This window comes from Anomalospiza imberbis, chromosome 3 (assembly GCF_031753505.1).
Source record: "Anomalospiza imberbis isolate Cuckoo-Finch-1a 21T00152 chromosome 3, ASM3175350v1, whole genome shotgun sequence".
Classification (NCBI taxonomy): Eukaryota; Metazoa; Chordata; class Aves; order Passeriformes; family Viduidae; genus Anomalospiza; species Anomalospiza imberbis.
In genome coordinates this window covers 41,231,437-41,243,717 of record NC_089683.1, presented here as the reverse complement: position 1 = coordinate 41,243,717, position 12,281 = coordinate 41,231,437, and the positions used below count along the sequence as shown (strand labels likewise).

The 12,281-nt window shown below is 37.5% G+C and overlaps 1 protein-coding gene across 8 annotated transcripts in view; it reads left to right on the top strand.

The window, feature by feature from the left end:
• USP45 (ubiquitin specific peptidase 45) overlaps positions 1-12,281 on the top strand; it is a 49,287-nt gene that overhangs the window by 20,737 nt on the left and 16,269 nt on the right. For 7 of the 8 annotated variants that reach the window (XR_010997152.1, XR_010997151.1, XM_068184131.1 and 4 more), the window contains 3 exons: positions 669-814; positions 2,058-2,153; positions 4,585-4,715. Coding sequence is in view for 5 of the 8 variants with exons in the window: in XM_068184131.1 (XP_068040232.1) it covers positions 669-814; positions 2,058-2,153; positions 4,585-4,715 (373 nt within the window). In the remaining 3 variants the exon portion in view is untranslated. Of the gene's footprint in view, positions 1-668; positions 815-2,057; positions 2,154-4,584; positions 4,716-12,281 lie in introns of those variants that run through there. The other variant, XM_068184133.1, reaches the window with a different exon arrangement.

The following is a 12,281-nucleotide window of genomic DNA, read 5'->3' as shown; positions in this document are numbered from 1 at the left end:
TCTGCCCCTCATCTATTTAAATAATAAGGGGAACAAGGAATTATGTGGATGTTATAGCATAGTTTTATCAATTTTTTGTTACTTGAAATTAAAACACTAGCATTGTATGTATGTGGATTGCATTAGTAATTCCTCAGGCTGTGACAAAGGGAGGTGAGTTGAGGAGCAAATGTAGGGATAATGAGTCCAGCTGGGCTCTTGACAAGGAAGTTGGAATGGAACACTAGAGCTGATAAAGACTTGCGGCGTTCACTGGTAACTTTGGGCTACCTCCTTTCAAATGCACCAAAAAGCAGCCTTTGGGTGGTGTTTCTGATGTGTATAATGAACATTTATCTCAGCTACCTATTGTTAATAAATAACTAATTTTACTTTATTTATTGCTTGTGTAATTGTGGAAGTTGCAGTCTTATATGACAGTGTGATTATTATGGAAGGTTTTGTTGGATATATGTAGTTGTTGAGGGCATTTTTTTACCCCCCAGGGCTTTATCTGTTGATGTCTATTTTTTTGGGTTTTTTGGTGTTTTTAAGACTGCATACAGCAACTTAAAGTAGTATCAAGGTATCTTCCACATATGTTAAAATTAATAAAGATAATAATTGAAGGACTTAATTTATTAAACTATGCAGTTATGTGGTCATATTAATTTATAATTTAATTATAGGTTCATCAAAAATAATACGTCTTCGTGAAGAAAACAGTGAAACAAGTGAAATACTGAAAGGAAAAACCTCTGGTAATGGTGCATCAGTTCCAGTTAAAGGAATAAATAATTTAGGAAATACCTGCTTTTTTAATGCTGTAATGCAGGTAAGATGGAAAGATCATGCCACTTTGTCTTAACAGATTTCAGAAGTACTAAGTCTATATAAACTATGGGCTTCTGAAATGGTTTTGAGTATTATAAATCTTCATTCTGCTTTCTGAGAGTCCTTTTCAAATTCTTTTTAGTCTTTGCTATCCAAGGAGTGTTTCCTGTTATAATAAAAAAGAATTCCTGGATCACTGGCATTTTGCACAGTAATGAAACAAGTGAAAATGCCAAGTGTTTTACACACTGCATATGTGTGTGGGTTGTACTGTAGCATATGGTTTTATTTGAAGTTCAGCATTATTAGTCATGACTAATGCAGGGTATCTACCATACTGGTGATGTGAATAGTAGTCCTGTGTGCATAATGTAAGTGTCTACACTATTAATTGGGATGATTTTAAGCCCCTACAATGGATGCAGTTATAAAATTACTTGTATTGATTATGTGTTTTTTCTGATTACAATAAGAGGAATGAGCTATACTAATACACATCTATTGATGTTTAGTGTACAACCAATCCAACATCCTCAAAAAAAGCATTAACCTTAGTGGGTTTTATATTGCACCATCCTGTTGCTTGTCAGCTAAGCAGAGACATCTCTATGTCTGCAGACAAGTGAACAAGTGAAAGAAAACTGCTACAAAGGTTTTCTGCACTGACACACCTCACCTTGTGTTTATGATGTTGATTGCAAAACTCATTAAACAGTTAGTAAAACTGCAAATTGTTACCTGTCCATGCTTACCACATTGTAGAAGCCTAAGTGATCTGCTGTCACGTTTGACCAAAAATAAAGAAACAAAGATGAGATATGTTGAGTTGGTTTCTTTCCAAAATTCAGAAGGGTAATACTTTTCATTGTGCCAAAGCCTTTGTGCTTCATGGGGTATGGTGAAAGGGACTGCAGAGTTTAAGAGAGGCAAATGGTTTCTGATAATAATGTTCTCATCCTAAAAAAAAAAAAAAAAAAAGAAACTTGTTGCTCAACATAAATTAAAAAGTTATTACTAGTGAACTATTTTGAAATTACAGAAAAAAAATAAATACAATTTTAGAAACTGTCAAATCAGTGATTTTTTTATTGTTCTTTCTAGTGTTTGGATCTAAACCTCAGTTACATGTTATGAAGTATATCTGGTTTGGTGTACCCCTGAATCTAGAATATATAACTAAAGCAACTCTGTAGTTGAATGCTCAGCATGTTTCTCATGATGTTTTGTTTTTTTTTTCCTTTAAGAACTTGGCACAGACTCACGTTCTAAATGAACTGATGTACGAGATAAAGGAGAAAGGAACAAAGTTAAAAATCTGTCATACTTCAGATTCTCAATTGGTAAGTATGCACTGAGAAACACAAAATTGGGAAAATGTGGGAAGAAGCCGGAGGAAATCACATCTTTGTTAAAGGCACACTGTTCCTTTTCCATTTCTTTCACATTTTAATTGTTCAGTGGGTTTACATTACCTGTGAACTTATTTCTTTTACAGAAGTCATTACTCAGCCCTGGAGAAGGAGGAAGAATTACTTGCTTTCACATTTTGTGATGTTGAAGTATCAAATAATGTCTTACCTTAAGAAAGAGCATCTGGCTTATTTTTACTTTGCGTTTAATTTATACAGTATGACTGTATGATACAGGAAATAGTGTTTGGCTCTAGAAAGTGTGTGTGAAATATTTTATTCCAGTCCATTCCTGCCCTTCATTGATAAGGCCTGTAAAGTTATTACATGCTTCACAGGCCAGGGGATTAAAACGAGAGAAGAAAAATTTCAGTGAGGAACAAATTTGTCCTCAAGCTCATTGCAGGCATATGGGAAGGTGTCTCCTGTGGCTATTATCCAAAGAATATTCTGCTGTTCCACTCATGTCTTAGAGACTTGGGGTTTCATTATATGTTGTTGGCAATAAAGATAATACCCCTTTTCCTCGGCTAGCTGAAGCAAACAGTTGACAGAAGAGTTTTTCTTAATTTTTTTCTTTTTTTTTCCTGCTGTTTGCCGTGAACTTTCTGGTGGCAGTGAGGGTAGGAGTGGTATTCTGTTTCAGATACCTCTGAAATGAGGATGATTTCATTGTGTTGCTGTAGGTGGTGTTCATAGCTTCTCCAGGCAAGAACAGTGTGAAATTCAGTGCACTGCTGTCTTTATTTCCTCCAGTGGCAGTTCAGAGCAGCAGCATGTTTCACGAAGTTATCCTGAGCCACAGCAGAGGTCTGGAGCTTGTTTTTGCCCCAAGGCTTAGCAAGCCAGTGGGGTGTTGGCTTATGCTTGATGTGTAACTTGCACAGCCATAAGGTTGAAAGATGTATTTTTCTTTTCATGACAATGCTTACAATGAAAATAAGGTCTTTGGAGCAAAGGCTGTGTTTTCTGGTCTTTGTGTGCCAGTGCAGAATTTGACATTGAATAAGAGGGCTGCAGTGGTCTAATTAATAGCAATGTAGAAACCTGCAGCTTCTTGCATGGTAAGGGGCCTTTTCCCACCTTTTGATAGTGCATATAAAGCAAATACTTTATATTTGTGTGTATCCATATTGCTTACATTTTGTGTGGATTTGCCTTCTGGACGAGGTGTCGCTGTAGAGCAGGACGGGAACGAAAATGACTCCAAATCAAAGGCAAAGAGAATGAGCTCTGATTTATTTCAAATGCACCCCTCTATTTATAGGGAACATCATTCGGACTAATTTCATTGGTCTTAGAGTAAAAACATCTCACACCATTGGTGTGCAGTGAATGACGCACTGTGGCAGAACATATCTATAAACAATGTGAACAACAAGATAGATTAGAGAACTATTTACATTCTTTCCCAACTGTCTCCCAGGCTCTCGCCTGGTTAGAAAACTTTCTCTTTTTCTCTCTGACTGAACTGAGAATATCCGCAATGAGGTGCCCTCTCCAAGTGTTTATCTGGCACTTGTAATCTGTTTCTCTGAGAGTCAGGCCGGCTAGAAGGGAGCACTGGGGGCACACAGGAACCTTGGAGCATGTTAGGGAGAGCTGGTGGTCTGTGGTTGTTGTGATACGCGGTGTATAAGCAGTGCAGGTCTTCAAAATTCTGCTTTAAAATGGGCTTGATTGGTTGCTGGCTGGATCCTTCCAGATCCAGAACCTGCTGGCTGGGCTGAACATCATACCAAGAGGGGCTCTGCAGGATGCACCCTGTGCCTGTCTCTCAGTGCCACAGGGGACGTGTGGGATCTGCCAGCAGCCCTTGCTGTGAACCACTGCTGGTACCTTCACAGCACCTGGTTTGTGGAGGAACAGGTTGTGTTTCTGTGGCTGCCAGATGTGTGGAAATTTCAGTGTGTGGCTCACAGATCAGAGAAGCTGGATGCCCCATTCCTGAGGTTGGGTAGCAGAGAGCCACTGAGCACAATCTTAGGCTGGCCCATGGAGGTGGTCACCTGGGTTGTCAGTCCAGATGAATTTCAGTGCATGTGAGGGTAGGAGTAAAGCAGGTAATACAAAGATTGCCTGTTCTTGTGAGAACCAGACTGGCTCATTGACATGCCTGTTTCCAAAGCTATTGGTTGCCACCAGGAATTGTTTGGTTTTGCAACTATTACTCCTTAAATAATAAGCCTGCTCTTAAATTATTTCAATCAAATGGGTGATATCAACATTTAAAAAAAAACCACCCTGAAACATTCTTAAGACTGGAAGTTACATTGCTCGTTATCATGTATCTAGTAACTTGAAAGAAGTCTTGTGTCATTACTTTTGAAATCTGATGTGTAATTTACGTTTGTTTTTGAAGGATCCTTTGGTGGTAAACCTGTCCAGCCCGGGACCTTTGACTTCAGCAATGTTCTTGTTCCTTCACAGCATGAGGGAGGCTGGAAAAGGTCCTCTGTCTCCTAAAGTGCTGTTCAGCCAGCTTTGTCAAAAGTATGTATTGTGTCCTCAAGCTCATCTTTCACTTATTTTTTTAATTTTAGTTTCCAGTGATGTGTTTCTAAGTGTGCAATGTCTGTTGGCCTTTCTAAAGAAACTGTTAGATTTTTACTAGGCAGTCCAGAAAACATCTCCTTCATGTTTTAAAGTTGAAGGACTCCTTGTTGCGTGCTGGGGTTGTACCTGCTCTCTGTGTAATGTGTGGCCCAGTTCATAACCACGGACATTCAACGGGCTTCGAACTGAGTGTGAGGGGACAGAAGAGGGCATGGTAAAACTGAAGAAAATAGAACTACCTTCCAGTTTCTGTTGTTTGTTAACATAAAGCTGTGCTAACACTACAAAGTGTACGTAGGTATTTTGTAAAAAAGAATAAGATTTTAAATGGGGAACTTCTGCTATGATGTCTAACCTTGGCATCAATTCAAAATTAAAAAGGGTCTAACAAGTAAGGACTTGAAGCAGTACTGAAATGGCATATGGCTGCAGATTGCAAAGAGCTTACAAGCCCTAAAGAAACTCCTGTTTCTTGGTGTGGAAAATGTTTACAGTGGTGCTTTGTAGGTACTTTAAATTATGATGCAAACAATCTTACTTTTAAAAACACCTGTAGAAGACCTACTTGAAAGTTGATACAAATATTTAAATATTGAATTACTAGTAACAGAATCTGTAGAAGCAGAGTAACTGCAGGATGGTATATCTGAATCTCATATTTTAAAAAGAATAATGTTGCATGATAGTTTATTTGCTACAGTATTACTGCATGGAACTTTAAACATTCTGCAGCAGGAGTGTTAGGAGGAAAGCTGCAGCTTCCTACCACGGAGTTCCAGGACAACCTTACTGAGCAGGAATGGATTTAAAATATGGTAGAAAGAAACAAAAGCTTTTCAAATTGAGCAGGGACAATTTAATTCTGTAAAGAAACAAGTCATTGCCTTTTCTTTATCCTCAAAATTCAGCTTCAGAAATTTAATATAATATTATTTCCTATTGTACTTGTGTTCCTTTTGATTCTTTTGAGCTGTAAAAGGAAATGTGTGTAAAGTTACCTTACAGCATTTTTGGGTCAAACAGCAGTGTTCTTTGTTTAGCATTATCTACCTGGAAGAAAAATATATAGGGAAGAAAACTATATTGTTTTCTCACTCCTCCTTGTGTTTCAAGGCTCTCTCAAAAAATGTGAGTGTAAGAATTAAATTTGGCTGAGAAATGGAAGGAAAATTATTAAATAATACTAGCAGTTTTTTCCCAGTTAGTATTAAGGATTGAAGGGAAAAAATGATGTAAAACATGTTTTGAAGCCTACCTTAGCAAATTGATTGTGAAATAATCACAATGCAGTGCACTTCAGATGGCATGGTATTTCTAGAAGTGACAGGTATTTTGTGTCTGCTCTGTGTGTTTGTAGTCATTGAGCGATGTCAGTATTAAATCTTAGCTATCTAGTTGTTCAGATGTTGTTTTTTAAGCATTAAGATGTGCATGCACTTTAACTAGCAGCTCAAATTGAAGCATTTTAATGTGGTCAGCAGACTTTTGCTGTTTAGACATAAATCTGCCAGCTCCTACCATCACTTGCCTTCATCCCTACTTCTTACTTTCATTATCTTTGCAGTACACCACTTAGACACAAATCCTTTACTAGCTCTACTATCAAAAACAGAAGTGTCAGCCACATCCTGTTAGTGAGAAGTTAGATGTTCAAGGGCAGTAAGGGGCTGGACAGGTATGACAGAAGGTTTTGGTCTTTGGATTGTTTTCTCATTGTTGGCGACACAAGCAAGAAAGGGAGGGTTTCAGAAAATTCAGCAGTGTGCAGTGGTAATAGTAGGAGAATGGGAAATCTTTATCTTTGCAAACAGAACACATTTACTACTTATTAGCTTTAACAGTATGAATGCAGTGTTCTGTCATGCCATTTTTACAAAGCCTTTTTCTTTCTTTTGTTTTCAAGTTGGCTTTTTGTTTTTCATTGAAGTTGAAATGTAAGAGAGAGCAGGGCAAGAATGCAGGAGTTTCAGCTAGGAAGAAGTCTGTGTTACTGCAGCGTTCTCTGTAAAACTGCTTCTTGAGGGCTGCCAAGAGGTTGTGTTAATGAAGTAATCCTAGAGGCAGGCACTACCTGTGGTCTTCATATTGCATTAGCACATACTCTTTTAATTCAGCAAGCAAAGCTCAAACACCAAGTTTCCTAAAGAGATGACAGGATGAATGTGTAAAAGGAAGAACTACACTGACACAGCTACCAGGGAGAAGGACATGGGGAAGGGCATTACTATTCTGATAGTAATGTTTTGGGTTTATATATATTACATAAAAGTTTGCTGACTCCAGTTGCAACCTCTTTTTCTATTTTTTTTTTTAATTCATTCTTTTCCCATCACAGAACTTGCTGTCTCAGTGCAAGTATACAGTATATCACCATACCTTTATTCAGTAAAGAATTTATGAAGTAGATTGTACAGATAGTATAGGATAGAAAAGGGTGCAGACGCTGCCTTGTTCAGCTGCAGCTCTGGCTTGTCCCTGAGTGGGATCCCAAAAACCTCCAAGTGGATACATGTTCACTGCTCAAAAGTAGTAAGAGAACTGGAACGCAGTCATTTTCAACTGCAAACTGCTTCTTTAAGAGTCTGAGGAGATCATGGTGTGAAGTTCATAATCTTGTGTATGAAAGGTGCTCTTTTTTTTTATTAAATAACAAAAGAAAAAGGTGATATCAAGTGTTAATTATCAAGTGGTGGAGTAGCCAGGTTGAAGAAGGGGAGAAGAAGAAAAGAAGTGGATGAGTCTTTCTATAGCAAATGTTTAGCGTCTGGTACTAATTCATCCACTGTTAATTTTGTTAGTGTTGCAGCTGTCAGATGTTTTGTGAGGACAGATTGTGAGCATAGCTACGGGGCCCTTCTGTTGGTTTTCCACTATGCTGAATATCAGGACTGCAGACTTCTGACTTATCTGGAGACTTAGTGACTAATGCAACACTGATGTATTAAGAGGACATACATGTTATTTCCTTTATTTGTTATGACTGAGTAATTTTATTGGTGGAAGAAAGCTTAGTTTTGTGTAGCAAGTAAATGTTGCAGCATGTAAGTGATAAGTCTAGAAAGGAGTTACAGAATTTAGCTGCTTCAAACCTCCATTAAATAATTATTAATAGTGATATATTATTGCTACATTACCATGCAGGAAAAAACACTTCCCTAACAAAGATTTTATTGGTGTTCACAAAATCTACATAGGTCTTTATTCTTCAAAGACCATTATTCATCCTTCCTTCTCATGTGCAAAAAGTAGAACTGAAGGCAGAGGTGGGACTGCCAGAATGGAGGTCATGTGTGGTTAGGACTGTTGATATTAACAGAATGATAGTTTCGGAGGGGAAACCTAAACAGTTCCACATTTATCACTTCTGAGAGGAAATGCTAAGGAAAACTAAGGTAATGTTATACAAGATACAAGAGATAAAGGAAACAGGATTTTTCTCATTAAGGAGTCTTTTTGAGCCTTTTCTTTTTAAATAATACTGCTGTATCTAAGAAGATATTGAAAAATAATGAAATATTATTGAAAAATAATCTTCTTAGAAAAGATTTTTTTTGCTTGTTTATTTTTCCCATTTGACTTTTACCATGTAAGTATAATAGCAGTAGAACACACAGTTTGTTTCCTTGACCAGTAGTTAGGAATTATTTTGTGTCCTTGTCATATGCCTCCATGTGCCTTGCTGGTGGTGCTGTGTCATGTTGAGGAGCTCTGGCAGAGGAGATTACAGCTTTTCTGGGCAGCAGCAGTTGAGAGATTGCATGTCTTTTTTTTTTTCCAGCAAACTTTGTCAGATTTTTCATAATTTTATGAATAAGTTTATGAATGCAAAGTAAACAAATTGCATGTAAAAGTGTGTGCAGGCAGAAATCATCTATACGTGTTCCTTAGCTTTATGTTCACTTCTGCTCAGAAGGAAGACCTGTGTAGCATTTTTGAGAACACAGGCATTTTCAGTGTGTGGTATTGGTGAGCTGGGTAAGCAGAGTTTATAGACAAAATGAAGAAGAAAGCCAGTAATTTTATTAAGTACATTGGCAGTGTATTCTCCATTTCGGTTAACCAGAATTTAGGGAGGGGTAACAAAAACAGGAAGCCTTTATGTCAAGAGACTTGAATATTGGGAGTTCAGGCAGGAGAGAACATGAAAAGAAGACATGACAGTAAGAGAAAACAATGAATGATAAATTAGCTGTGCTTCTTTAATTGTCCTCATAAGAGTTCAAGGAGCTGTCTGTGAAACTGAAAAGCAACAGATTTAGAGCCAGGGGAAAAAAAAAAAGAGGTTTTTTAACATTTTATAGGGCTAACCTATGGTATTTGCTGTCAGAGCAGAGTGCTATTGGAAATCTTAGCAGGACTTAAAGGAAGGAAGACTAGATCTGGCACATTGCAAGAAAGTAGAGGTATCTCATTTTCCCTATTGGGGGAAGGTGAGACAAAAAAGGTGAAATAAATCAGCCAGTACATCCAAAGGAGAGCTAAGTGCTGTCTATCCATGCCCTTGAGATAGTACAGTTGTGCCTGGTGTAATCTGTTACTTGCATGTGGAGGCAAGCCCATGTTTGGCCGGGCTCCTCCTAAGCACCTCCTACCAAGCAGAACTCTGTAGTGTAATGTACTACATTAAAGGATTCCTGTGCATGTTGCCTTGCAGAAAAAATCAACTAGTATCTTCTGTTTTCTGTTTCCAAGTGCTTATTGTTGTTTCTAAAATTTTCCAAGGTATTAGGCTATTTTCTGCACAGAGATAGTAATTCTTGAAAGGATGACTTTGGAGAAGATTTTTATTAAAAACAGTAAAAGTCTGTCAGCTCTGTGCAGTATGATTGAATGACTTTAATTGTATCCCAGTTCTGCTTTTAAAGCATAGCCTAATTTCCCTCAAATTAATATAATATAGGAATTAAAATTATTATTTTTTTAAAATACTGTGTTACCGTGTAGTTTTTGTTATTGCAGCATTCTAGGAAGTAGATCATCATGAAGAGTATTTTTTTAACTGACAGTCAGGCAATTACAACTGGTCTCCAGATGAGCAACGAGAGGCTAGTAGATGTCACAGTTGTCCTTCACCACTTATGGCCATTAGCAGGAGTTCAACCTGTTCTGTCATTATCCTGCTGACACTGTACAACAGGTTGTATCGCATTGGCACTGGCTTCCATATGTCAGCACATCTGTGAGCGGTCAACTCAACCAACCATCTCCAAGTCCCCCACTTTTGCCAAGGATATTGCTTGAAGCATATTTTCAAGGAGACGAGAGCACACATCTTTTAGTTGTCAGATTTCTGTGTATCAGCATGGATTAATTATTTTTTCTTCTCTCATACTGGTTTAATACTGTCGGAAGTTTCCAGTAAATGCATTATGAGGCGTAAAATTCCCTCCTTTCTTTTTATTGTTATTTTTCGGTTTCCTTTGTGGTTCCCCTGTCCAAAACAAATGCTCTAATTTCAAATACTTTTTCACAAAACATGAGATATTTAGAATTATATTCAACTTTACATAGCATGCTTTGTACATGAATGACAGATTAAATATATTTTAAGCAGTGTTAACAATGATATAAATTGTCAGTCCAAGAAAATGACTCAGCCTTACAGGGAATCTTTACAAGTCACTTTCCTTGCCAATTCACCTTTAAAGTGGTAGCTGTTACATTCCCATTATCCTTGTTTCCATTAAAATCAGGCCTATAAATTTAGTACAGGCCCTGAGAAGCCTAAATAATCTTGTGCTTGTAAATGCACCGTGTTCTAATAAAATGAAAAAACCCCAAAACAAACCAAAATGAAAAACTTCCATGGCTGAGTTAATTTCCTCTTCTCTAATTTAAGCTAATAAAACTGTGTGGAACATGCAGGTAAATTATTTTACTTTGAAATACAAATTAGGAAATGAATTTGCACCTGAAATGAATTTTGTATATTCATCAGTGGGAGGTTACACTGCAGTAACAAAAAGTATGTGTGGGGCTTATTCCTGATTTGCATTGCAGATTTTGTTCTTTGAGGTGCCTCTGCAGTGAAAAAAAAACCCCTTCTGTAACAGTTATGGAATTTTTACTTGCTCCTTTGTCAAGTAATTATTATTTTTTCTTCCCTTTTATTATAGTGTCTCTTGAAGACGTCCTGCTTTTGTTGCCAAAAAGTAATAAAATCCGTATTAGTACCAGGATCCAGAACGTGTATATGTGGAGGGTTTTCTCGCTATAGTGGAGCTATTAATGTGCCTGTATTGGAGGAGATGGGCTGAATACTCTCATTGATTCTCACTGCTTCAGGAAAACAAGAAATTTCTCATAAATTAAAGATAATACTCTGGCTAACTAACCAAATTTCTCAGAATTAAACTGATTTTGGCATCTGGGTTTTTTCAGATTCCTGGACATTCAGTGAGAGAAAACTGTTTTGGCAAATTGAAAAGTGAAATTGTGCTTGCATGCAAACGTGCATGCAGCTACATATGTGATTTATTTTTTTAATGTATATTGAGTGTTTTGTTGGAACCAAAATAAAGGTTCAGTGCTTTTTAGAAAGTATTTGCAATTTATAATCAAATTGATTAGAAATAAACCATGTGATTTTAATAGAAGAAAAGGTGGCATTTTAGGAATATTAAACAAAATATTTAATTTTTAAGATTATTTCAGTTTTTAAAATTTGAGGTTGACTTGCTCATGAAAAAAAAATCACTTTCAAAAGAAGGCTTAATAAAGTCACCCTCTACTGATTCCAGATTTTATAGTAAGCCTCACAGTACAGTAGCATCATTACATCATTTTAAACTAGGGATATTGTCAACTTTGTTTCAAAAACTAGATATGAAGCTCAAATGTGAAAGTATCTTATTTGTAAATGTGAACATGTTGTTTTGCATATGCAGGTCCCGATTTGTTACACTTAATTTTAGGCATTGACCTTAGACATTTGAGTTGTCACCTTCAGTCCTTCCCCAGTTACACCCCAAAGTGCCTGCGGGAAGCAGTTCAAAGCTGAGACCCTGGTGTCACTATCCTGTCTGTAGCCCGTGTCTGCTGTGCCCTAACTTGGTGTCTTGACACCTTGCCCAGGTTTACACTTTTCTGTTGTAGGAACATTGCACATCTGGGGTGTTTTCTGATCACCTTTAATTTCTTCTGTCCAAAAGCATAAACTTCTAGGGCAAATCTGAGCAGCTTTAGTATATGAGTGGGATGGAAGCCTCACTAACCCTCGAGAACCCTGAACAGCTGAAGAGCTCTACTGGACAAGTGAGATCATTGTGCCAGGGGAAATACCAACATTTATTTGCAGCTTTGTGTACTAGCTAGCCACAGCATGCAATGCACAGCTCAGAGTGCAAACTGGTTCAATGTGTGTTAAATAAAATTGAGGAGCTGAGTGAGTGTTGGTTTTTCTGGCTGCTCTGCCAGTTTGATAAAACTCCTGTTTGAGCTATGCTACTCCAGTTGTCCCCTGTGCTAGATTTTGGAAGGGGTGTGCATGGTTAGGCCCGCGTG